We start from the raw sequence: 23238 nt of genomic DNA, 5'->3' as shown, positions 1-23238 counted from the left end.
GGGGGTCGCGCACCCTGCTGGCCACGGGCCCCGTGGGCCCTGCTCCTGCCCACACCGCAGCCCCCAGGGCCGCTGGCTGAGAGCGGCGGGACTGAACAGTGGGCAGAAGTCTAGAACGAAGCAGGGCAGCTGGTCTCAGGTGCATCAAGACGTAGCATGAAAGTAGGGATTCCGGCAGGTGTGTCCGGCAGAGGGGTGCGGGGCGGTGGCCTCCACACAGGAGGGCTGGGGGTGCCCCAGAGTGGAGGGGGGGGCCTGAGGCCCCAGCCACGATGAGCCAGCCCCCAGGGCCTGTGGCCCCGCTGGTGACAGGCCGGCCTCCCCTAGTTCCACCGGGACCTGAAGGACGCCCAGGAGCTTCTGCGCAAGGTGGACTCGGACCTGCACCAGAAGTACAGCCCCGACTTCAAGGACCGCTACCAGATCGAGCTGCTGCTGCGGGAGCTGGACGTGAGTGCGGGGCGGGGCGGGGCCGGCGGGCGGGGCCGGCGCGCTTCTTTGCAGAGGATGGAATCGCGGAAACCAGGGGCGAAAACCTCCCGGTGCTTGGGGAAGGGAGGGCTGAGATTCCCCCGAAGGTTGTGGGTCCCAGGGGACCCCACGTCATTGCCTTTCCAAGGAGTGTCACGTCGGGGAGCACAGGCCAGCCCTGGGGAGCAGTGAGGCCTGAATGGAAGTTGCTAGTGACTGATAGCGTTGCGGGGTGTAAGGGCGCTGAGGCCGTCACTCCTTGAGCGAGCTGCTTCCGGTCCTACCCCGGCAGGGGTGTGTAGGAATAACCCAGCTTTGATCTGGTGTAGGGAGTCCTGGGCACTGGGATCCCAGGGTTTCTGCTCTGAGCTAAACTCCTAAGGCCCCTGGAAGAGGGCAAAACTCAGCAGAAACACAGGAGCCAACTGAGAAAAGGAATATTGAGTTCTTGGCTGAGGGTAAGCATCCTAAGGGCCTTGACCCTAAGAGACGGTTACCTTTGGGGTGAGGACAGAATTTTTGTGAGGCTGGAGCAGGGGTGGGGCCTGGGAGAAGCAGCTGGAGAAATGAACACAGGCATACCATTTTAGGCCTTGATCTGACTGTGCCTAAAAGTGGTGGGGAGGCCCCATTGAGCAGTTTTAAGCAGGGGAATGTCTTGGGTAAACGGGAGGTTAAAAAGCTCAAGTGAAATCACCTGCTGTGCCTTCCAGAGTGACTTGTCTAATGCTTCAATTCTCAAGTTCTGTGTGCATTCAAACTTTAAACCCTTATTCATGTCTCTCCAGGTAAATAGGTACCTGGGTAAATAGGTACCTACAGATTGAAATATCCTTACCACTGTCAGTGGTTCTCCGAGCTCAGAAGGTGGAACCCTAGCCCCTCAGGTGCCAAAGCCTCACTCCCCATATCAGCCAGCCTGGTTGATTTTGACTTAATATATGTGACACCTGTCTGTTTTTCTACCTTTATTTCGGTCATGCAAGGCCCTGCAGTTGTCTCCCAGACCCCCCACTGTAGCATTGTCTGTAGCCAGTCCTTGAGCCTTTCAGTTCCTTTTCCAGCCAGACTTGCTATTTTCTCTTCCAAGAAAGGGTCACTTCCCGCTTGTCCCCTGCCTGATCTTCTGGCTAATCATGAACATATCTTCAAGGTGACCTCCCCTGGCACTGGTAGGCTGTAGAGTAGAGTAGAGCAGGACCTCTCAGCCTGGGCACTGGTGACACTTTGGATCAGATCATTCGGTGAGTGAAGGGTTGGTGCATTTGTGCATGGTAGGATGTTCAGCAGTATCCCCAGTCTCCACTCCTAGGCACCAATAGTCGGTGCCCAGTGTGACAACCAAAAAATGTCTGCAAATTACTTCTCAGCCTTTAGCTAATGTCAGGTGTACAGTGTGTCTGCAGCTGTTGCTAAATACCTGATGGTGGGGAAGCTGCTCCCTTGCTAACAGCCACTGGAGTAGGCGTTTCCATTTTCTTTTTTTCTATCCCTTCCCCCACCCATTTTATTTTAAAGCAACTATATATTCTTTCCTGGAATTTACCAAAATTACAATTTTGTAGTTAACCTGTGTGATGTTTTTAATGTCTGCCTAATCCATAAGAGCAGAGTCTGTGCTTGTTTTATTCACTACTGTAGCATATTGTTCTTTGGTTTATTATCAGTTCTCAACACATGTTCATAAAATATTGATTAAGATTGCTAGGACTGGTATGAGGGGCAATTACTATCACTTCAGGTTAACAGATCACACTGGTGGGGAACATTTGCAAAATCTTTAGAAAATGAAATCCACAGAATTTGGAGATAGAATTTGTGTGAAACTAAGAAGGGAAAGCTGTGCACTCCTTGGTCTGGCCTGGGGGACGGACAGAGGATGGTAATAGTCATCCAGGGAACCTGAAGAGGTAGCAAGAGTGGAGGTACCCATGGCCAGAGGCATCTTCTCAGCCAGAAGGCATCTGAGGGTCCATTTCTGGAGACATCTGGGTTGGTCTGGGTGTATGAGTTCTGTTGCGTGTGTACGGGATACATGAGCTGCCCTAAAAGCAGGTGAGTAGTCATGTGGAAGGAGCTGCTGGACAAGCCTCAGAAAGTACCAGTATGCAGGAGAGACTGAGGAAAGGGGAGGAGAAAAATTAGAACATATATCTTAGAAGAGAGGAAAAGAGGGTTTCCTTGGCCTAAATTCATGTCTTTATTGTAGCCAGACTTCATACCCTTGATACCTGTCTCCTCTCCTCCCCAGGACGTGATGTGTTGCTGCTGGGCTGGCGCTAAGTCTAGACTTCCATACACTGGGAGAGGCTCCAGCCACCCAGAAACAGGCCCAAGGTCTTCAGCCTAAGCCTCTGCCATTAAAGTTGGGGCTGCCTCTTAGTTCTCTCCATCCATAATGAATATGCGCACATCTTATTAAGACCCCTGGAAATCAGGATCATGCTGTCACCCCAAGGTAGAAAGATTACTTTAGTGGGACACCTTCTTCCCTGGTTGGGGGGAGAGGATTGAGTGGAAAGAATGTAAGTAGAAGCAGATGAGGCTAAGGATTTGCTGTCTGGGGCTGAGAGGAGGATTCCTGTGTGTGAAGCATGACAGGTGAGTTGAGGAATTCATGATTGAAGTGAATGTTAGGAATGACTGGTGAGGGGATCAGAGAGCCAGATTGAAAATCCAGTTGAAGCTGAGACCCTGGATTTTCAAACTTTCAGGATTGTGTGTCTTAACACATTCATAGGTTAACATGCTGCGAATTCGCCCTGCTCCCTGTCTCATCTCTGATGTCTTGCACACATCAGCGTTAGATGGGGTTCTGACGAGGCTTTTTGCCTTTCTCTAGGCGAGGGGCCGGATGTCCTGGTGTACAGCTTGGATTTTGGTGGACATCTGCGGATGATGAAGCGAGTGCAGAACCTGCTTGGCCACTACCTTATCCATGGGTTCCGGGTACGACCAGAGCCCAACGGAGACATTGACACAGAGGCTATGGTGGCTGTGTTTGGGAGCAAGGGACTTCGGATTGTGAAAATTAGCTGGGGGCAGGGCCGCTTCCGGGAGCTCTGGCGCTCTGGCCTATGGAACATGTCTGATTGGATCTGGGATGCACGTTGGCTTGAGGGAAACATGGCCTTGGCCCTGGGCCACAACTCAGTGGTGCTATATGACCCTGTGGTAGGGTGTATCATGCAGGAAGTGCCCTGCACAGACAGATGCACCCTCTCCTCAGCCTGTCTGATCGGAGACACCTGGAAGGAGTTAACCATAGTAGCAGGTGCTGTTTCCAATCAGCTGCTGGTCTGGTACCCAGCAACCGGTTTAACAGACAAGCCTGTGGCCCCTGACCGGAGAGTCAGTGGGCATGTGGGTGTCATCTTCAGCATGTCATACCTGGAAAGTAAGGGCTTGCTGGCCACAGCTTCCGAAGATCGAAGTGTTCGCATCTGGAAGGTGGGTGACCTACGAGTGCCTGGGGGTCGGGTGCAGAATATTGGGCACTGTTTTGGGCACAGTGCCCGTGTGTGGCAGGTCAAGCTCCTAGAGAATTACCTTATCAGTGCAGGAGAGGACTGTGTCTGCTTGGTATGGAGCCATGAAGGTGAGATTCTCCAGGCCTTCCGGGGCCACCAAGGCCGCGGGATCCGGGCCATAGCTGCGCATGACAGACAGGCCTGGGTGATCACTGGGGGTGATGACTCAGGCATCCGTCTGTGGCATCTGGTAGGACGTGGATATCCAGGTTCAGGGGTATCTGCTCTCTGCTTCAAATCCCGTAGCAGGCCAGGTACCCTCAAGGCTGTGACACTGGCTGGCTCATGGCGACTTCTGGCTGTGACTGACACAGGCTCCTTGTACCTCTATGATCTTGAGGTCAAATGCTGGGAACAGCTGCTCGAGGACAAGCGCTTTCAGTCCTACTGCCTCCTAGAGGCAGCCCCTGGTCCTGAGGGATTTGGACTGTGTGCCATGGCCAGTGGGGAGGGGCGTGTCAAGGTTGTCCCCATCAACACTCCAACTGCAGCTGTGGACCTGACCCTTTTCCACGGCAAGGTGCACAGCCTGAGTTGGGCCCTGCGTGGTTACGAGGAACTTCTTTTGCTGGCATCAGGCCCCGGTGGGGTGGTGGCTTGCCTGGAGATCTCAGCTGCACCCTCTGGCAAGGCCATCTTTGTCAAGGAACGTTGCCGGTACCTGCTTCCTCCAAGCAAGCAGAGATGGCACACCTGCAGTGCCTTCCTACCCCCTGGTGACTTCTTGGTATGTGGGGACCGCCGGGGCTCTGTGTTGTTGTTCCCCACCAGACCGGGACTGCTCAAGGACCTTGGAATTGGCGGCAAAGCTGGGGCTGGTGCTGGAGCACCTGGAGTGGGTAGTGGTAGTGGTGAGGGTGAGGATGCCGTGGCTGAGTGGGGCCCTGTATCCACCCTTCCTTCTCTGCATGGGAAGCAGGGTGTTACCTCGGTCACCTGCCACAGTGGCTACGTCTACACTACAGGTCGTGATGGCACCTACTACCAGCTGTTTGTGCGAAGCGGCCAGCTCCACCCAGTCCTAAGGCAGAAGTCCTGTCGCGGCATGAACTGGGTGGCTGGGCTCCGCATTATGGCTGATGGGAGCATGGTCATCTTGGGTTTTCATGCCAATGAATTTGTTGTGTGGAGTCCCAGATCGCATGAAAAGCTACACATCATCAACTGTGGTGGAGGGCATCGGTCCTGGGCCTTCTCTGATACTGAAGCAACTATGGCCTTTGCCTACCTCAAGGATGGGGACGTCATGTTGTACCGGGCTCTGGGTGGCTGCACCCGACCACATGTGATTCTCCGGGAGAGTTTGCATGGTCGCGAGATCACTTGTGTAAAGCGTGTGGGCACCATCACCCTGGGGCCTGAGTATGGGGTGCCCAACTTCATGCAGCCTGACCAGTTGGAGCCTGGCAGCGAAGGACCCGGCCTGACTGACATTGTGATCACGTGCAGTGAGGACACCACTGTCTGTGTCCTGGCGCTCCCCACAGCCACTGGCTCAGCTCATGCGCTTACAGCTGTTTGTAACCATATTTCTTCTGTGCGTGCGCTGGCTGTGTGGGGTGTTGGCACCCTAGGTGGCTCTCAGGATCCTCGACCAGGCCTTACTGCTCATGTGGTATCTGCTGGGGGCCGGGCTGAGATGCACTGCTTCAGCATCATGGTCACTCCAGACCCCTGCACCCCAAGCCGTCTCGCCTGCCATGTCATGCACCTGTCATCCCACCGGCTAGATGAATACTGGGACCGGCAGCGCAATCGACACCGGATGGTCAAGGTGGACCCAGAGACCAGGTGATGTGCACTGTAGCCCAGGGCTTGAGGTGGGCATTGGGATGGTGGGGCAAGCCTCTTACAGCTACTCCCAGGCTCCCCCTGATGGCTGTGTGTTGTCTCTGCAGGTACATGTCCCTAGCAGTTTGTGAGCTCGACAGGCCCGGCCTTGGCCCCCTTGTGGCTGCTGCCTGCAGTGATGGAGCGGTGAGGTGAGAATATATTGTGTGTGGGAACCAGGAAACATGAGGCTGTTTAGATTGGGTTCTGAACGGAGCCTCCTCCGCCCCCAGGCTCTTTCTTTTACAGGACTCTGGACGTCGGCTGCAGCTTCTAGCTGAAACCTTCCACCACAAGCGGTGTGTCCTCAAGGTCCACTCCTTTACTCACGAAGCACCCAACCAACGGCGGTAAGGAGAGCTGTGTGGTGGCCCAGCAGGGTTGGGTGGGGACTCTTGTTCCTTATCTCCCTCACTGACCCAACTGCCCTTTTCCTGGCTCCCAGGAGGCTGTTCCTGTGCAGTGCAGCCACTGATGGCAGCTTGGCCTTCTGGGATCTCACCACTATACTGGATCATAGCTCCACTGCCTTGGAGCCTCCAGCTGATCCTGGACTTCCCTATCGTAAGTGGCTAGCGTGCCGCAATGCCTTCCCCCCCACTTCTCACTTTGTCTCACCTGTGTGGCACACTGAGCCCTGACAACCATCTTCTTCCAGAGCTGGGCACCCCATGCCTGACCCTCCAGGCTCACAGCTGTGGTGTCAACAGCCTGCATTCCTTGCCCACACGTGAGGGCCATCTCATAGCCAGTGGCAGTGAAGATGGCTCCCTTCATATCTTTGTGCTTGCTGTGGAGATGCCAGAGCTGGAAGAGGCTGTCGGAGGTGCTGAGCTGCTGCCCCACTTGCATGTGCTAGAGGAATACTCTGTCCCCTGTGCACATGCTGCCCATGTGACAGGCCTCAAGATCCTAAGTCCAAGCCTCATGGTTTCAGCCTCCATTGATCAACGACTGACCTTCTGGCGTCTGGGGCATGGTGAACCCACCTTCATGAACAGTACAGTGTACCATGTACCAGACGTGGCTGACATGGACTGCTGGCCTGTGAGCCCTGAGTTTGGCCACCGCTGTGCTCTTGGGGGCCAGGGGCTTGAGGTTTACAATTGGTATGACTGAGGTATCCCGTGGCAGCTGGCATCCTGGGCATGGGGCCTGCTTGTGGACAGAGGGGAGCAGGAGTAACTGTGCCTCTGCCCATCATGCCTTAACGGGAAGGGGCAGCTGCAGGCCCTTGGTTTTTCAGAGCAGGAGCTGGAGGTGAGTAGAGTGCTACCCGGCCAACCAAGAAGATGCCCCATCCCCTAGGTAGGACAAAGCTTTGAAACAGAAGCAGTTTATTTTGGTTCCAGGTCCCTAGCAAAATCTGTGGGCTTTTAAAATTCTCCCTCAGTTGATGACTTTGTGGCCACTCCCAGATACTGGGGCCTCTGGGGCCTTAGATGTGGCTCAGTGGGGGCAGACCCAGCAGGGCCAGGCCAGTGTGCAGCACTTCACGCACAGCCTGCAGAAGCTGCAGACGGGCAAACATCTGACCAAACAGGTGTGGTTGAGGCTCCTGGAGGAGAAAAGTGTCCCACTGGTCCATCCTCTGCCTCCCCCCCCCCCCGTGCTGCCCCCTCCCCCCGCCCCCCCCCCCCCCCGTGCGCCTCCCCCCCCCATTGTGTGCTGCTTACCCCTAGGATGTGTACACGGTTATAGTATGAGCTGAAGTCCATGCTGAGCTGCACCAAGAACTTGCACACCTAGAGACAGAAACCGAGTCACTGGCCTGTCTTTTGTTGTTGTTTCCCAAACCATAATAAAGACTCGAGTGTGCAGTGTGTGTTCTGGTTTTCTGTGCCTCACCATCTCTGTGCGTGTAGTAACATGGCGCCCTGGGGCTGTGCAGGCCAGGGCTGCTGTCTGGTTCAGCAGGTCTGGGAAGGGGAGGACACTGTTGAAGAGCAGCAACCACTCACCCTGTGGGGGAGAAGAGTGCTGGGAGAGAAGAGTTCACACCTGCGTGTACTAGTCACTCACGGGGGCACTTACCTCATCATGTAGCAGTGAGAAGTCCAGGCTGCTCACAGGTGGAAAAGTCGGGTAAAGACCTTGTTCCATGCTGTGCTTGTAACTCTCAAAGAGCGTGGCGAGACGAGCACAGTTATACATGACAAAAGTGCCACTCTTGGTGCCCTTCGTGGAAATGCTGCCATCGGTCAGGGCCAGGAGCAGCTAGGGAATGGAGGCACAGCTGCAGAAAGGAAGGACAGCCACCATACATGGTGCCACCAGCCCTGATCCTGTGGGGCGCCTTGGCTCACCTGACTCTGTGGGGCAGTGCTGAGCATCTCAAATTTGATGGTTGCCACAGAGAGAACCCCAAAGATGTCTGTCCATGCTGGTTCTGAGGAAGTATAGTTAGGCAGGTCGGTCAGTCATTCTTCAGGCAAGGGTGCAGATGACCTGCCTCCACCCAAATCAGATCCAGGTTTCCCAGGCACACCTTGCACTATGTCCTTGCCGTGCTTCAGTGCTGAGGCTTTACACACCTGGGCGTGTCGGAGCCTGCATTTTGAAAAGAGTGAGAAAAGGGGGCCTCTCTGGTAGCACAAGAGGTCATAGCACTATAAAGCTATCAGTGTATTTCAGTCAATCTGCTGTTCTGCTCGCCACTGTCTCCAGTGAGTCCTTTCACACACATCCCCCCTCACCTCTGAACTATACCCCAGCTCATGTATGCATAAATATTTTTTTAAAATGCTCCCTGGTGGCATAGCAGGTTAAAGCACAGCACTAAGAAGCTAAAGCCACTTCAACATGAGTTCGATCCCCGCCCTGTAGGTGACCCACATGGCATGGCAGACCTCCCCTGGCCCACCCACTGCTCCCCTCAGCAGTGTACTTCATCAATCTGTTACGCTCCCCACTCTTGTCTCTGGTGAATCCTGCACCTCTGGCCTGTACCCCAGTACTGTATGCATAAATAAATCAATCTTTGAAAAAAAGAAAATGGTGAGAGAAGGGCCAGGGGGCAGGGTCCCCCTATGCCTCTACTACCCAGGTTGGATGACCTTTGTTCTGGCTCACTTACTCATAGTACTCGGGGGCAGTCAGGGTACCAGGTGAACTAGATACTTTCACGGGGCCACAGACCAGGTGCTTCTGTCAGGAAGACAGCAGGGGCTCAGCCAGGTGGTGATACTCTCCATGATTAAACCCTCCTCCCTCGCCCCTCCAAGGCCTTCCTGGTGGTTAAATCAGTGCTATCAATCTGAGAGGCACAGGGGTTAAAAGTCTCAGTGCTAAAAGGCACAAAATGATGTAAAAATAAACTTACAACACAGCAGACCTCCCCTGTCTGGTCCCTCAGCAGTGTATTTCAGTAGATCTGCCTATTCTGCTCCCCATTCTCTCTGGTGTATCTCCTCCTCCCACCCCCCTGGGACCGCTGATCAAAAAAAAAAAAATAACCCACCCCACCCCCCTCTTAAGGAGCCTAAATCAGGTGCTTGAAGTTTACCCAGGTTTAGGACCTCCCTCCTAAGTTCAGTCTCTCACCCCTCAGAACATACTCCAGCCTCTTCAACCTCTTTGTCTTCTGGGATCTGCCTTCAGATCCTGCCCTCTTCCAGACCTCTGTACCTGCTGCACCAAATCTAGTATCTTACCCATGGTCAAGTGTCATCTAGACTGGCAGCTAACATCCCTTGGATGGGATGAAACTGGTAGGGACTCTGCCATCTCGAACCTACCTGTATGAGAGGAGCCTGGTCATCTAGCTTCCACCAAAGCAAGTCCAACTTTTGTTGCTGGAACTCATCCTCACAGTTCACCACATGAACAACTGTGCAGCTGCTTGTACCAGCATCTGAGGCTGCAGCCTACAGGGTAAGGGAGGACAGTCACTGCAGGGCACCTGCTTTTACGGAAGCCCAAGGGGTGAGGAGTCAGTCACTAACCAAGCCTTGGGAGGTGTCCTCATGCCAGTGCTGCACAGCCTCCTGCAGTTCAGCCAACACGGTGAGCAGATCCTCAGTTACTGCAGAGAATGTAGGGCCCTGAGGCTAGGAGGGAGTGTAAAACCCCTGCCTTCTTTCAGGCCTTGCTAAGCAAGAGGTCTTACCCAGACAATTTGTGAGGTTGGGGTCATAGCCAGCTCTGTGCCCCCGTTCTTCCACCACTTCTTTCAGACATACTCTGCCTAGGGCTCCAGGTGGCAAGGTTCCTCTGTCACAGGAAGGGCTAAGATCTGCAAGTGCTCGGGTCCTCAGGGCTTCAGTGGCGACCCTCTTCGAGGTAGTGGGCCAGTCCACCCGCAGTTGCTGCAGGAAGGTCACCATGTGTGGGTCCCGCACAGCGGGCAAGTGGCGCACACACACCCTGCGAAGCGAAGGCAGCCACTTCAGCCTGGCCCAGCTTACCCCTGCCCTTTCCAGTTTTAAAGGGCCGTGGGTTCTCGGCCTAGGGCTGCCCCGCGCCCCTGCTCACCCGTGAGCAAGTAGCGCTCGTGCCAAGTGGTCGGCCACTAGAATAGCACGCAGCTGGCTCAGGCTCAGTGCGCTAGGCGCGCCGCGCAGCGCGGGGCAGTGCAGGATGACGCGCGAGCACTGCGCGGCCCGCGCGGCGGGCGCGGCCGGAGCGGCGTAAGCGGTTACGGCGCCGAGGACGCGCTCGAAAACAACCGACCGCTGCAGCTGGAGCGCCAGGCCCGCGGGGGTCGGCGCGCAACGCAGCACCGGGGCCACACCTGGGCCCTGCAGGGTGGCAACAGCTCGGACCACGCGCTCGGGCACCTGTGGGTGGACAAGAGGGTGAATGGGGGTCTGTTGTCAACCTGCCCGCACGTCTCCGCCGGCTTCCGCCTACCTGTCCGTCCCCGAAGCGCGCCTGTAGCGCGCGCTGCGGCGCTAAGAAGTCTCGAGCACGCAGGTGGCGGGCGCGAGTCTCCTTGAACCACACTGGGCCGCCAGGCCCAAGAGCCGCATTCAGGGCTCCCAGCGTCTCCTCAACCCCTAGGCGCCTCGTCGCCATGGCGACCGGAAGGAAAGAACGGAACCGGAAACAATGTCTGGAGACCGAATTTCCGGGAGGACGGAACAGCGGGGCGGAGACCTGGCGGCGGTTCCTGACTGGACAGGTGCACCAGAGCGCTTCGCTGGCAGCTTTCGACCTATGATCCCCGCGCTCCCTCCGCCGGGATCTCCAATTCTGCCCCGCCCCGGAATCCCACTCCCCGGGGCTATGGTTCTTCCCTGTCATTCCTATTAGCAAACTGGGAAAGCATTCATTGCGACCAGGTGGTGCTCACAATCCTTCTCTTTATCCAAGTCTTACATAGCTTGTGATGTTTCATTTCTCGCACTTTACACGTGATAAGGACACAAGTTCTAAGTGAATTGTTACTGGAACCGAGCAGCTAACTTTAACGCCTCTTTCACGATTAAAAATTTTTTAAAAATTGCGTCCTACGTCTTTAGGTTTTTTGTAAGCATTTCCTCCTTTGAGGTATGTATGGGTCGTCTTTATTCCCGATTAGTGCCCACTCTGAAGTAACTGATTTTCTTCTCTTGGAGAATTAGAACCATGACAGTTTCCAGAATCGCCAGCTTTCAATGGTGCTCCTTTAACCCGGTGTACTTTAACAGGGCTCCTCCTGCTTCCTGGTCTAGGCAAGGAGCCATTGTGGGCCAACTAAACAATGTGACTATGCAAAAGCCCCAGTTAAAGGACTGCTCTTGGTTGGAATATCTCATTCCTCTACTAGCGCTTGGAGAAAGCTGCTGCTGCCCCAAGAAGACTTCCAACTGTTTTCACTTTAGTGTAATTCAAATTCCTCTTTCCTCTTTCTTTTAATGGAGATTGAATTTGAAGCAGCAAAGTACTGAAACCCAGCATCTCTGCCCTGGTGCAAGTGAGGTGCTCAGAAACTCAAGAGAGGGGTGCATTCTAGGGACAGGAAAATCTTGGCAAGACCCCTTTCTGTATTAGGACTGCAAAGCCCTACTGGGAGCCTCCGAAAGAGCACTGGGCGGACACGACATTCCCGATGGCTTCTTGGGTGCCCACTCAACGGGAGTGATCGTGTCATTCCAAAGCGCTTTCCATATCGCAGGCCTTTGACCAGGGAAAATTGCTAAGAGGGTCAGGGGACTGAGGCCAACCTGGGGACTTCAGCTACTTTCGGTATAAGAAGACGGTTGGGGTGGTTTTTCCCCAGGAAGTGAAGGGCTATCTTTAGCGAGCTGCAGGCTGGGCCGGCCCTATGGGACTCACCGCCACTGCAGCCTTATTCGGAGGCCTAGTCAGCCCTCCCTCGCCAATGCTACCCAGGTATTCAGAGATGGCCACCGCCCCAACTCTCCAACGTTAACACCCGTCACTTCCAGCCTCAGGGTGCACCTGAAAGGGATGAAGACCAGAGCGACCCAATGAAGTATGTCTGAGGATCAAGGTTAGCCCACCCCATCTCGGCCGGGACGCTGCTCAGGCAGGAGAGCAGGGAACGAAATCCAAGCGCAGCTGGAATGCTCTGGAGACAACAGCTGCTTTTGGGATTCCGTTGCCCGCTGTCCAGCCATGGGGGTTGGGGGTACCGAAGGGAGGGTCGCTCGTCCTGGGGCCAGAACAGAACCCCCCACTCCCAGTCCCACGAGGCAGACATAGGATTAGGCGGTGAAACCGAGTCTAGTGGGAACGAGGCGCTCACCTGGGTCCCAAAACAATAGGAGGGGCGGTAGGACCTCCCCTGGGACCGGGTCCCGATCCGGATTAGATCTGCCGGGCAGGATTAGTCCTGTTGGTTGGTCACACGCAGCCAGGGCCACTGAAGCGGTGACGGTGGCGGGGCGGGTTTCGGGATCAGCCAAGAGGGAAGCACACCCATAGGGCCAGAGAGGAAGTAAACCCGCGCGCCCGCCTCAGGGACACCCTCGCACCCCGGGCCCTTTGTCCGATGACGCTGCCAGCGCCCGGAGCGCTGTGGGCCCAATGGGCCCACACGGCGGTGCCTGGACCCCCTGCAATCCACTGCGACCGTCCTCGGCTGTGCCGAGCCTCCCGCCCGCTGGTAGCAGACGCCACAACGTCTCCCTGAGTCCACAAGGTGGGCGCGCGGAGATGCCCGAACCCGGTACGGGCGCCAGCGACTCTCGTGCCAGTAGGCCCCTCTGATTCGGCTCGAGACGGGGGCGGGAAACTCGAGACGCAAGCTGACTGAGGACAGGGCGATGCTCCAGCCGCTGCCTACTTCTATGTCTGGTCCGGTTCGGGCGGCCGGGTCTGTCCCACCGGAACGGAGCTACAATTACCCCACCACGGCGTCCCCTTCCGCTTGCTCTGACTGCGGACTGGAGCCATTTTAAGGAGAAGCCACCGGACACGCCCACTCGCGCTCCTAAGAGGCCAATCCACGCGCGGCCACGCCCCACGCGACGCGCGGAGGCGACGCCAACGGTCGCGCGGGTGACGGTTAGGGAGGGGCGTGTTTCGGCGGCGAGGTGGGGAAACTCTACCCACCCGCCCCGCCCCCGGAACCTGACGCCGCAAAGGCTGGGATTAGGAATTGGAAACTGGCACCACGCCCTGACCAGGTGTTCGGGACTGGACCAGGTGCGCGGCTGCCCCGCCCCAGGCCCCGTGAGCCCTGCGTAATGGCTGAAAGTCGGGGGCCCAGGTCGTGGCTTGGGGCTCGGGCAGTGCTCTGAGGTCGGCCACGCCACCAGGTGTCCGGCTCCCCCAGGACAGTCTGCGGGGGCCCAGGGCGGGACGGGCGGCAGGTGCAGACACCAGAGCCGCGCCGGGGACGCGGCCTCCTGGGACTGATAGCTCTGGCCTGCTCACACTCCTGCGCCGGGGCAGCCGAGCTGTGCCCTGCCCTCCGGGACGCGGGGGGGCGCTGTAGCGGCGCGGGCAGGGGCTCTGCTACAACCGTTCTCACCCTGCGCCGCTCCCGCTGCGCGCTGGTCCGCCATGGCTGCGGCTCTCTTGTCCCGCGGCTTGTTCCGCGCGCGACCCACTTTCCGCTGCCCTTCCACGGAGATGCAATGGTGAGCCCGGACTCAGGGCCTCAGGCCATCCCGCCTTTTGCGATCGGCAACCCCGGCCTCATTCTTCTGGCCTCCTATGCCCTGACCATAACCTTCCGCAGGGTGCCACGGCGTGGGCATCGGCTCACGCCCGCCGATGATGAGCTGTATCAGCGGACGCGTATCTCTATGCTGCAGCGCGAGTCCCCGCATGCCATGTACATCGACAGCTACAACAGCTGCGGCTTCATGATCAACGGGAATCGCGTTTTGGGGCCCTGCGCGCTGCTTCCGCACTCAGTAGTGCAGTGGAACGTGAGCCCTTCCTTGCTACCAGCAAACAGGCTGGCAGTCCTGCCTTTGATTTCATCCCCGGCATACTTTCCCCTGTCGCGGAACAGGTGAGAGGGTTGTGGGCAAAACAGCGTGAGTCTTTTTGACCTGCCTATTTCCCATACAGGTAGGATCCCACCAGGATATTACCGAAGAGAGCCTGTCCCTTTTCTGGATGCTAGAGCCTGGAATAGGTATCAAAGGAGACTCTGGGCTCTGAAGCCCAGAAAGCCACCCCCACACAACCCCTGACCTAAGTGGTTGTACATTAGCCATGCTCATCCTTCCCTAGAAATTGTGGTGGTGGGTACTGGAGACCGAACTGAGCGGCTGCAATCCCAGGTGCTGCAAGCCATGAGGCAGAGGGGCATCGCTGTGGAGGTGCAGGACACGGTAAGTTCACCGCCCAGGGAAGGGAGCCTAGCTAGCTCTAGCCCTAGCCCCACTAATGGTAGCTTTCTTTTTGCAGCCCAATGCCTGTGCCACTTTCAACTTCCTGTGTCATGAAGGCCGAGTGACAGGAGCTGCTCTCATTCCCCCACCGGGAGGCACTATGCTTACATCTGTGGTCCAAGAAACAGAGAGCAACAACAGGACCTGAGTGTGCCTGACTTTTCAGGGAAAACCTGGGCACCTTTTGCAGAGCCCAGGGGTTCTCACTGCTTTCACTGTCCCCTTCCCTTTGACGCTATAACACTTGTCAGCAAATTAATACTTGATCCACTTCATCCATTTCGTACTAGGTGTATGGCTGGCGATGGGCTGCTGGCTTAATGAGCTTCTGGAGGGGGCTGTTAAGAAATCAAGAGAAGCATCTCATGTAGGCTACTTGGCTCCTCTGAGACCAAGAGTCCATGTGCATATCTGCTGCAGATCTACTTGCTCATAGGAAGATTGGAGGGGGGACCTCAATATTCTCTCCAAGTCCTTTAGAGATACATGCAGGAATCTATGTATTATAGCCCTTTGGACTGTTGTGTGATTTCAGTGTTAGCCTGGACCTGGGGAGCCAGCGCTGATCAGAATTGGCTCCTGAATTTTGGGACTTTTTAAACCTAAAACTCACCTCAGGTTCCTCTGTAAAAAAAAGGGTGTTGTGTGTATCTATGATGGTGGCAGCTTCAGAGCCTAACCTGCCCCTTATCCTAAAAAAAATGTCAAGCATCGCATTCTTTTTCAAACTTTTATTGAAAAACCAGGGTGTGGGTGTGTGTGCATGTGTGTGCGAGCGTATGCACACTGTTATCCCTTTTCAGAAAAGCCGTTTCTCATACCTGTAGGCAGAAAGACCAGCTGTGAGGTGAGGGCAGAAGAAGGCATAGCAGAGACACCAGACATAGGGGTAGAAGAGGATTGGTTACTTACGAATGAAGGCCATGGACACCACCTTCTACCTGAGCTGAGGATGTTCTCTTTTCAAACTTAAGCTCTCCGGAATACATCATGGCTCTGAAGAGAGGCAGATGTTAGATGTAGCTAATTGACCTAGGACCAAGCCCCCCACTCCCCATGTCCAGCTCCCAGCTTACCGGACTTGAGTCAAACTCTTGGCACCGATGTCCTGGCAGGAGTGCTGGATGCCAGCAATCAGATAGGGAACAAATTTGTGGATGGACCCTTTGTCTTGCACAGCCCCAGACACTCCCTGAGCTACCTTAATTTTGTCAGCTTCACTGCAGGAAGAGGCAAAATACAAACACACACACACACACACAGGCAAGATCAAAACACAGATAAGGTAAGGTGGTCAGGGCAAGGCTAGCTTGACGTAATTGACCTTGCTGTCCCACCTGAAATATCGGTTCTGGCTGCTGAGATGCTTGTCCATGGCATCCAGGGAACCCATACCACGGTATTTCTTTAGGCGAATCCCATCAGAGAAGAAGTATTCTCCAGGGGCCTCAGTGGTAGCAGCCAGGAGGGAGCCCATCATGACTATGAACAGATGGAATGTTAGGGGCAGATCCTGAGTGGCACTGGTGGAATCCCCCCAGTCTCCCAGGGTACTGGAACCTCACCTGTAGAGGCCCCAAGGGCCAAGGCTTTGGCAATGTGGCCCACGTTTTGGATTCCTCCGTCAGCGATGACAGGAACACCAAAACGGCGTGCGTATTCTGACACCTTATACACTGCTGTTGCTTGGGGTCGTCCACAGGCCAGCACTGTTGAAAGATAAACAGACGGATGGGTGGAGTTAGTGTAGATAGACAGGGCCCCTGTGGCTACAACTCAGCTCCTAGGAGGTCTCAGCTACACCTATACCAGAACTGCAGCCTGCTGAGGGTGGGTCATGTCTGGGATGGCTGCTGGCCCACCTGCCTTGAATAAGACAAATAGCTGTGATGGCCTCATTTTGCCCCTGCGTGTGCACGTGCATGTATGCATGGCCCAGAACAGCCTCAGGCACATGCAGTCAGCAGCCGGGAAAGCCCCGCCCAGCTGGTAGGTGGCACCGTGCAGTTAGTACCCACAGACCCACCCTTTTCTTCCCTGTTTGGTGGGCAGCTCAGACAAGAGCAGGACAGTGTTCTGTGGAAGAGGGTTTCACAGATGGTTCTTGAGCTGTGCCTACACTGCAGGAGATGTGGGCAGAGCATGGCCTACCTGAAGGAGGTGCCACCCTATAAACATCCCAGGAAAAGGAGGGAGCTGTGTTCTTGAGCAGCCCCAAAACCATGGTCTGTCACAGTTTGCCTGCCCACCCATCAGCACCACAAACCCCGGGAGCTACAGCTACAGTCAACCAAGCCAGCCGGGCAGTGGGCAGCTGGGCCGGGCCCCTGGGCCGGGCCGAACTTACTATAGCAGCCCGTGACAGTAGAAGGGCATTTGGGGCTGTGGGACTTTATGTCTGGAGGGATCTTGGGAGCCGCTAAATAAAAAAACAGACCAGAGTTTAGAGAGGGCGCAGAGCAGGAGCAAGGAGGCCAGGCTAGGCAGGGGGAGTGGCAGGTGAAGAATGACGAGAGCTCGTCTTGCTTCCAGGCAAGTCACCCAACCAGAGAGGCCTGCTTGGCCCAGGGGCTGCCCCTTTGGAAGGTTTAATATAGTTCCCATAAGAGCTCTAGGCTCTAGGGCACGTGGGGTTAAGAGCCCTGACACAGGATCTTACCTTCCTGGGTGATACAGATGGAGCCACTGCCCATGCCCACACGCAAGGCATCTACGCCAGCATCGATGAGGTTCTTGGCCTGAGCAGCTGTGACCACTGCAGTGAGAATGGGGAGACGATCACATGAAGGTCTAGGTAGGAAGCTAACTTCCTCACACTTTACCCACATCCTTCAGTGCCTAGTTTTCTCTCACCATTGCCTCCGATAACTTGGAGACTGGGGTATTTCTCTTTGATGTACTTGATCATGTTGATCTGAAAAATGGAGTTTCCCTGGGAAGAGTCCTGGGCAGGGAGGAAGTTCCCATTAGACTCGTATCGCAATTACACCCACGATCCCACCCTGCCTCTGCATCAACTCACCAAAACCACTACGTCTACACCAGCCTGTGCTAATAAATCTAGTCGATACTTGTCGTCCTCATGAGTACCAATAGCTGCTCCACATAGTAACTGCTTTTTGGCATCTTTAGAGGCCAGTGGGTAATCCCGGTTCTTCTTCAGGTCTGTCCGGGCAATGATGGCTACCAGTTCATCGTCTTCATTTACAATGGGCAACTTTCCTGGGGGCAGAACATGAATCAGGACCCTGGTCTTTCTGGGTTCATTGACAATTCCTACCTCTAGAACTTACCCTTTTTGCTCCGCTGCAGAATTTCATTTGCTTCCTTCAATGTGATGCCTGCAGGGGCTACCACCAAGTCTTCTCTCTTTGTCATGATCTAGGAGGGGGAGGGGCCATGAGGCAAGGCTAATCAGAGGGGACCTCTCAACAGGCTGCCTTAACTCAAAAGTTTCTGCAGCAGTCTAGTGGCAAGAGAATTGAGTAGAAAGGAAAAGGAACATATTACATTTTGGAGATAAAAAGGGCTATGCTGGAACAATGACTAAGAGAAGAGGATGCTGATGCTGGTCCTTGACGAGAGAGTCATTTATACTTTGTCCACAGGGAGTGGGCTTTGTGGCAGCAAAAAACAGTACGTGCTAGCAAATATTGGCACAGTCACTGTTGAGAAAGGGATATGGATTTCATGGAAGGGTCAGAAACTTGGAAGGGTAGGTAGCAGCAGCCCTCAGAGATATGAACAAAAGCCTTTAATCTCGACTACCAGAACTTGGTTTTGCTCTGCTAGTAACACCCACCTCTTCCAAAAACCGATCATGCTCCTCCTCCTTGAGAAAATCAATATCCCTTGAGGAGATGATGCCCACCAGACGGCTCCCCATCCGCCCCGTGTCAGTGATGGGTATACCACAGAAGCCATGCCGAGCCTTAGCTTCAAATACGTCCCGCACTCGATCCCTGGGGCTGAGGACCACAGGGTCCGTGATGAATCCCTGTTCATATTTCTGAAAATGACAGAAAGGGTGTTTTTGAACCTTTCATCAGGCTTTTGGCCTGAAGTTCAAGTCTGTGCCAACTCCCCCTTTAGCAGTGCCACAAGACCAATATACACACAACGCCTCAAAGCCAAGGGTAGGAGACATGGGTGGCTATCAGCACCGTCCACCTGGTGCTCTTCTGTTGACTTATGACAAAGGTATTGGAGCTTATCCGGAATTCACAGTAGGAAGAAAGGACCCTAAATTAGGAGCAGAAAAATCCCTTGCTCCCATCCCATTCCAATTCAATGCAATTCTTAGGAACTCGACCACAATCCATGCCCTTCTAACCTTCACTTTCCGAACTTCATTGGCCTGGAATTCAGGTGTACAGTTATGGTGAATGAAGCCAATACCACCAGTAAGCTGCAAGATAAATGGGTAGGAAAAAGTTGACAAAGTATAAGAGAAGCATGATTGTATGCCTCTGAAAGAGAGCCAGGCCCACACACCCTGAGGAGCTCACCGCCATTGCTATGGCCATCCCAGCCTCTGTGACTGTGTCCATGGGTGAAGAAACCAGTGGGGTCTTCAGAGTGATCTTTTTGGTCAGAGCAGAAGTCAGGTCCTGGAAAATAAAGCCACTAATGTGGGAAAGTATCATATACATTGCAGGGTGATGTCAGGAATCCCACAAAACAGGTGCCCTATATTACTTGCATGCCAGCAAGGCCATTCCACAGAATCCACCCCAAGCCCAATCTGGTGAGGTAGCCCAAAGACCAGGGGACAGCAGCATTCCTGGCCATACTCACCACCTGGTCTGCGGTGAAGTCGATGTACCCAGGGAGAATGAGAAAGTCACTATGGGGGAGGGGAGCGAATTGAGAGTAAGGCTCAGGCTTAGTGCAGCCTGCCAGTCCATCTTCAAAGATCACCTCATAAGGCATTTGGGTAGTGTGGCACTTGCCCATGTGTCACAGGCAGGACAGAGGACAAGGTGTTGATGGTGGCAGGGGACCTTTTCTGCCACCTAGCTGTCATCAGCACCCTTGGCACCCTGACAACTCAATGTGCACGGAAGTTTCTGGCCTGAAATCCCAAGCACCAAGATGCCTCCTCCATCCCACCCCTCTTCAGCTCTGCAAACTGAAGTGCAGAGATGGGCGGGGAATTTACAGTAACTGTTTCCAGGCCCGCGCCCATGAGAGATCACAGTGGGGGCCCCACCCGATCTGCCAGCCCATCGCACCGCCCCTCCTCGCCCAGGTGAGTCCGCTAGGCCCGCACTTGTAGGTGAGGCCGTCCCCGCAGTTGAACAGCTGCTGTGCGGTGAGCCCATCGTCCGGCACGTAGGACGTGCCCCCGCTAATCAGGTAGTCGGCCATGGCCAGAGCGCGGAAGAGCCGCGTGTCTCCGAGGACCGCGCCGCAGAGGCCTCTGCCGACTGGGCCGCGCCAATATAAAACCGCGGTATCGTCACTGCGTTCTGCGCGCCGCTGACGTCAGGACGCAGAGCGCGGGGGCGGTGCCACCGCCTCCGGGGCGGGGCTGATCAGAGAAGCTTTGCGCATGCGCACAACACCCAACCCTTTACAACTGGGCTCTCCAGTTGCTGACCCCCTTCCACACCTTAGCCCATTTCAATTAACTAAGTGACTGTGTTTCCACTGTCCCCCCAGACTACTCCCAAATAAAGAGGCGTTGTTCACTAGCATGTTGAAAAGACGTGCTTGTCATTCTTAATAAACAACTAGATTAAGAATACATAAGAGAAACAGAGTGGTATCTTTATATGATACACAAGTGTATGTTACAAGAATTCCATCAGGCACAGGAGCCTCAGGTTTAAGGCCTCAATGTTAGGCCGGGAAAAAAAAAAGGCATGGTAAAGTTTTTACTTTAACATCTAAAATGTCACTTGTCATAAAGGAGGGTGTAATAGAAATTGTCTTTAATAAATCATAATTAAAGTTCCCCTCATTTTCCTTCCATTTAGATGCTAAGTTTCTGTCTCAGCATGAAGAAAGAAAAGACTGTGGCTCCCCCGTAGTCAGCGAAGTCTTGCAGTGAGTGGAAGCCAGCTGGGGAAGATTCCATGGAGGGGCCATCCATCATTATTTCCACCTTTCTGAAAGAAGGGAAGGGGCCACATGTCTCCTAACAGTCCAAGCCCTTTCCTCAGATTCAAGACAAAAAGAAAAAAAGTCTGCCAGCAACTTTCTAGGACATCTGGCTCTCAGGAAATCCAGAGCCCCCATGGGCTGAGGAGTCTACCGCAGCAGGTTTGTGAAGATGCATGGGGCAAAGTTTCCTTTTACATTTTAAACAGAAGCAGCCTGAAAGGCTTCGTAACTACACCAATAAAAAAGAAAAGAAAAAATGGAGGCCTCTTCTTTAGTGTGAAAGTAAGTCCTTTTTTCCTGGATGGTCTCCTTTGCACCATGGCTGAGAGATCTCAATGCATGGTGCTTGCACTGGCCACAGCAATGGCCTCCTGAATTTCTCGTATCACCAGGATCCGAGTGAGCATCTGTCCCATCTGCTCTCTGCTGATAGGTTGAACCGAGTACCAGATTGGGCTGTTGGGGGCCACCACCGGCTCAGGTGTCAGGTAAAAGGTGTCATTCCGGCCTTTCACACTCTGGGGGCTGAAGAATACATTGGTAAAAAAGCAGGGTAAGACTACCACAATCTCAACCCTCCCACCCTACATCTTCCAGATAGATGCTGCCTACAAACATTACCAAGGCAGTAGAGCTCTTGAAAATATGGTGGTACTGCTACTTAATTCCAAGCAGTCAACATATATTACCTTTACCACTTCCTTTGGAGTCACTCCAAATGCCAACAGGCAGCTGCCTTCTGCTTCTCCTTCACATGCTGCCACCTGTTGATTCCTCAAGCTAACCACCTGCCCAGGGTTCACCTGCTTTGATTCAGACAAATCCCACCTGGAACCAATTACTGCCCAGAGGATTATTTGCAAGTCTATATGCCTGTGAGTCTATACATCTTCAAGTCTGTATTCTTCTACCCAATGCATTGATTGTTTTTTAATTCTACCAGAAGGTCATCATCTGCTTTCCCACAGGAAGTTTAGCTATCATGATGGGGGTCCTTATCTGCACTAACCTTGCCACCCCTTCAATATTACACTGTAACTCATACACATGTGACATCCTATGTTATTATTCATCCAGTCAAGATTTATCAAAGGACTGCTGTGTGCCAGTGCCAGGTGTGAGTGGTAGAGAAATGAGCATGACTCAACAACCCCTACCTCATGGAGCTTACAGAAATAAGGGACAGCAACAGACAGCCAAGAATTACACAGAATGACAAAATTGTGGTAGGTGCTAGAGGAAGAGCTCAAGGGAACAGGAAGAAAATATGGAATCCTGAAAAAGCTGTGTTTGAGAAAAGGGAAGGATGGGAGCTAACAAGACAAATGGTGAGTATAGTGGTATGGTGGTGGTGGCGTGGGAACTTTCCCAAAAGGGAGAGCTGTGCCAAGGCCTTGAAAGAAAAGCATGAAGCCTGGGTGGAGAAAGGCCATTGTCACTAGAGAGCCACATAAATATGAGGTTAGTAGAAGAGTACATGAAGGCCTTATCGGCAACATTATAATTACTGTCCTTTTCATGCAGAGTAAAGGAAAACCACTTAAGGTTATAATCTAGCTAACATGGTATGACCTACAGCAAAGGTCACTCTGGAACTGTCATAAAGATGATCTGCAAACTGCTAGGACCAGAAAGTACAAAAGTAAAGAGCCTAACCTAGTTTGGCCTCCTTGGTGGCTCAGGGCTTAAAAGATGCAGCACTAACTGGCTGGCCAGCTGGCTGATCCACATGGCATAGCAGACATCTCCTGTACTGCCCACTGCTCCCTTCAGCAGTGCATTTCAGTTAATCCACCTGTTCTGCTTCCCACACTCTGGCCTACACCCCAATTCTTGTATGAATAAACAAACCTTAAAAAAAAAAGTCTTCCCTAGGTTGATGGTGCTGCAAGTGACAAAAGTCAAGGCCAGAAAAATGCAGGGCTATGCATATATGATGGAAGCAGACTCTGCATATTCCACTCCACCTTCATGAGACCCTTAGGATGTCCTTTTATATCACGATGCTAGGGACATTTCATGCTTTGGGAATAACAGTAAGACTGCTTCAATATTTTGCTTTTTTGAAGTATTTTTACTCAAAGTGGAACTAGAGAACATACACATACACACACATTCATAATAAGCATCCTCACCATTTAAAGAGGTAGAAATCATACAGCTTGATGGGACATCTCAGTGGATTTTCTGGATTCTCTGTCTGTTCTGCATACATGTCATCTGTAACTATAAAACACACACACCACAGACATGGCATCAAACTGCCTTTTCAGGCCCACAGTAAGAACCTTGGAATACCAGCTATCCCACCCCAACCAAGAAATATTAGGAAGCAAAAGGGTGTAAGGCAAGGGAAGTGACTATAAAGAGAAAAGGCATCTTTTCCGGGGCATTTTTGTGTCTAGCAGCTTGAAATTTCTGGTTGGAGAACAGGGAAAAGAAAATTCCTGTGCAACAAATCCCAAACACCACAATCACCACTACCTCCCTCTGCCACCCTAGAA

At 53.7% G+C, this 23238-nt stretch overlaps 5 protein-coding genes across 13 annotated transcripts in view; 2 read left to right on the top strand and 3 right to left on the bottom strand.

Moving 5' to 3' along the window:
• Positions 1 to 7654, top strand: part of WDR6 (WD repeat domain 6) — an 8297-nt gene extending 643 nt beyond the window's left edge. Inside the window, exons 1-6 of one of the 2 annotated variants that reach the window (XM_012735272.1) lie at positions 524 to 2929; positions 3314 to 5792; positions 5900 to 5983; positions 6065 to 6181; positions 6277 to 6395; positions 6490 to 7647. In XM_012735272.1, coding sequence (XP_012590726.1) covers positions 2914 to 2929; positions 3314 to 5792; positions 5900 to 5983; positions 6065 to 6181; positions 6277 to 6395; positions 6490 to 6950 — 3276 coding nt within the window. In that variant the 5' untranslated portion in view covers positions 524 to 2913 and the 3' untranslated portion in view covers positions 6951 to 7647. Of the gene's footprint in view, positions 1 to 523; positions 2930 to 3313; positions 5793 to 5899; positions 5984 to 6064; positions 6182 to 6276; positions 6396 to 6489 lie in introns of those variants that run through there. The other variant, XM_012735271.1, reaches the window with a different exon arrangement.
• Positions 7246 to 12564, bottom strand: DALRD3 (DALR anticodon binding domain containing 3). Of its 3 annotated transcripts, none has more exons than XM_012735274.1 (12): positions 12523 to 12564; positions 10305 to 10609; positions 9940 to 10196; positions 9776 to 9855; positions 9569 to 9697; positions 8908 to 8978; positions 8320 to 8381; positions 8138 to 8220; positions 7866 to 8048; positions 7680 to 7793; positions 7508 to 7576; positions 7246 to 7389 (listed from the first exon to the last, which is right to left on the bottom strand). In XM_012735274.1, the coding sequence occupies exons 3-12, from the start codon at positions 10154 to 10156 to the stop codon at positions 7270 to 7272; spliced, it is 1128 nt and encodes a 375-aa protein (XP_012590728.1). In that variant the 5' UTR covers positions 10157 to 10196; positions 10305 to 10609; positions 12523 to 12564; the 3' UTR covers positions 7246 to 7269. The 3 variants fall into 3 exon arrangements, with proteins under 3 accessions (XP_012590728.1, XP_004676247.1, XP_012590727.1); XM_004676190.2 differs by lacking the exon at positions 12523 to 12564 and adding an exon at positions 10683 to 10847; XM_012735273.1 differs by lacking the exons at positions 10305 to 10609; positions 12523 to 12564 and adding an exon at positions 10683 to 10770.
• Positions 12565 to 13340: 776 nt separating this feature from the next.
• NDUFAF3 (NADH dehydrogenase (ubiquinone) complex I, assembly factor 3) lies at positions 13341 to 15337 on the top strand. Of its 2 annotated transcripts, none has more exons than XM_012735276.1 (5): positions 13341 to 13424; positions 13963 to 14155; positions 14301 to 14367; positions 14466 to 14566; positions 14643 to 15334. In XM_012735276.1, the coding sequence occupies exons 2-5, from the start codon at positions 14030 to 14032 to the stop codon at positions 14772 to 14774; spliced, it is 426 nt and encodes a 141-aa protein (XP_012590730.1). In that variant the 5' UTR covers positions 13341 to 13424; positions 13963 to 14029; the 3' UTR covers positions 14775 to 15334. The 2 variants fall into 2 exon arrangements, with proteins under 2 accessions (XP_012590730.1, XP_004676649.1); XM_004676592.2 differs by lacking the exon at positions 13341 to 13424 and adding an exon at positions 13770 to 13861 and having other exon boundaries at positions 14643 to 15337.
• A 5-nt stretch (positions 15338 to 15342) lies between these two features.
• Positions 15343 to 20074, bottom strand: IMPDH2 (IMP (inosine 5'-monophosphate) dehydrogenase 2). Of its 2 annotated transcripts, XM_012735275.1 has the most exons (15): positions 19899 to 20060; positions 19424 to 19472; positions 19135 to 19236; positions 18960 to 19034; positions 18429 to 18635; positions 17920 to 18007; positions 17649 to 17848; positions 17480 to 17570; positions 17286 to 17381; positions 16974 to 17045; positions 16192 to 16335; positions 15964 to 16108; positions 15703 to 15846; positions 15539 to 15622; positions 15343 to 15447 (listed from the first exon to the last, which is right to left on the bottom strand). In XM_012735275.1, the coding sequence occupies exons 1-15, from the start codon at positions 19994 to 19996 to the stop codon at positions 15426 to 15428; spliced, it is 1617 nt and encodes a 538-aa protein (XP_012590729.1). In that variant the 5' UTR covers positions 19997 to 20060; the 3' UTR covers positions 15343 to 15425. The 2 variants fall into 2 exon arrangements, with proteins under 2 accessions (XP_012590729.1, XP_004676242.1); XM_004676185.2 differs by lacking the exon at positions 16974 to 17045 and having other exon boundaries at positions 19899 to 20074.
• A 251-nt stretch (positions 20075 to 20325) lies between these two features.
• QRICH1 (glutamine-rich 1) overlaps positions 20326 to 23238 on the bottom strand; it is a 43189-nt gene continuing 40276 nt past the window's right edge. For 3 of the 4 annotated variants that reach the window (XM_012720475.1, XM_012720477.1, XM_012720478.1), the window contains 2 exons: positions 22870 to 22960; positions 20328 to 21259 (listed from right to left, as the gene is read on the bottom strand). In XM_012720475.1, coding sequence (XP_012575929.1) covers positions 21067 to 21259; positions 22870 to 22960 — 284 coding nt within the window. In that variant the 3' untranslated portion in view covers positions 20328 to 21066. Of the gene's footprint in view, positions 21260 to 22869; positions 22961 to 23238 lie in introns of all 4 variants that reach the window. The other variant, XM_004676182.2, reaches the window with a different exon arrangement.

The sequence above is a fragment of the Condylura cristata genome, unplaced genomic scaffold, assembly GCF_000260355.1.
Source record: "Condylura cristata isolate star-nosed mole 26May11 unplaced genomic scaffold, ConCri1.0 scaffold00004, whole genome shotgun sequence".
NCBI lineage: Eukaryota > Metazoa > Chordata > Mammalia > Eulipotyphla > Talpidae > Condylura > Condylura cristata.
Note: the sequence above shows the minus strand (reverse complement) of the source record. Positions and strands in the feature narration are given on the sequence as shown.

What these genes read in the sequence shown, in the direction of transcription:
- DALRD3 (XM_004676190.2), bottom strand. Translation starts at nt 10,847, where the DNA reads ATGGCGACGAGGCGCCTAGGGGTTGAGGAGACGCTGGGAGCCCTGAAT. An exon ending in CGCGCTTCGGGGACGGACAG is followed by an intron (nt 10,610 to 10,682) that starts GTAGGCGGAAGC and finishes GTCCACCCACAG; the next exon opens with GTGCCCGAGCGCGTGGTCCG. An exon ending in CGAGCGCTACTTGCTCACGG is followed by an intron (nt 10,197 to 10,304) that starts GTGAGCAGGGGC and finishes TTCGCTTCGCAG; the next exon opens with GGTGTGTGTGCGCCACTTGC.
- NDUFAF3 (XM_004676592.2), top strand. Translation starts at nt 13,785, where the DNA reads ATGGCTGCGGCTCTCTTGTCCCGCGGCTTGTTCCGCGCGCGACCCACT. An exon ending in GATGCTAGAGCCTGGAATAG is followed by an intron (nt 14,368 to 14,465) that starts GTATCAAAGGAG and finishes ATCCTTCCCTAG; the next exon opens with AAATTGTGGTGGTGGGTACT. An exon ending in CTGTGGAGGTGCAGGACACG is followed by an intron (nt 14,567 to 14,642) that starts GTAAGTTCACCG and finishes TTCTTTTTGCAG; the next exon opens with CCCAATGCCTGTGCCACTTT.
- IMPDH2 (XM_012735275.1), bottom strand. Translation starts at nt 19,996, where the DNA reads ATGGCCGACTACCTGATTAGCGGGGGCACGTCCTACGTGCCGGACGAT. An exon ending in GGCCCTTGGGGCCTCTACAG is followed by an intron (nt 16,109 to 16,191) that starts GTGAGGTTCCAG and finishes ATCTGTTCATAG; the next exon opens with TCATGATGGGCTCCCTCCTG. An exon ending in AGCCAGAACCGATATTTCAG is followed by an intron (nt 15,847 to 15,963) that starts GTGGGACAGCAA and finishes CTCTTCCTGCAG; the next exon opens with TGAAGCTGACAAAATTAAGG.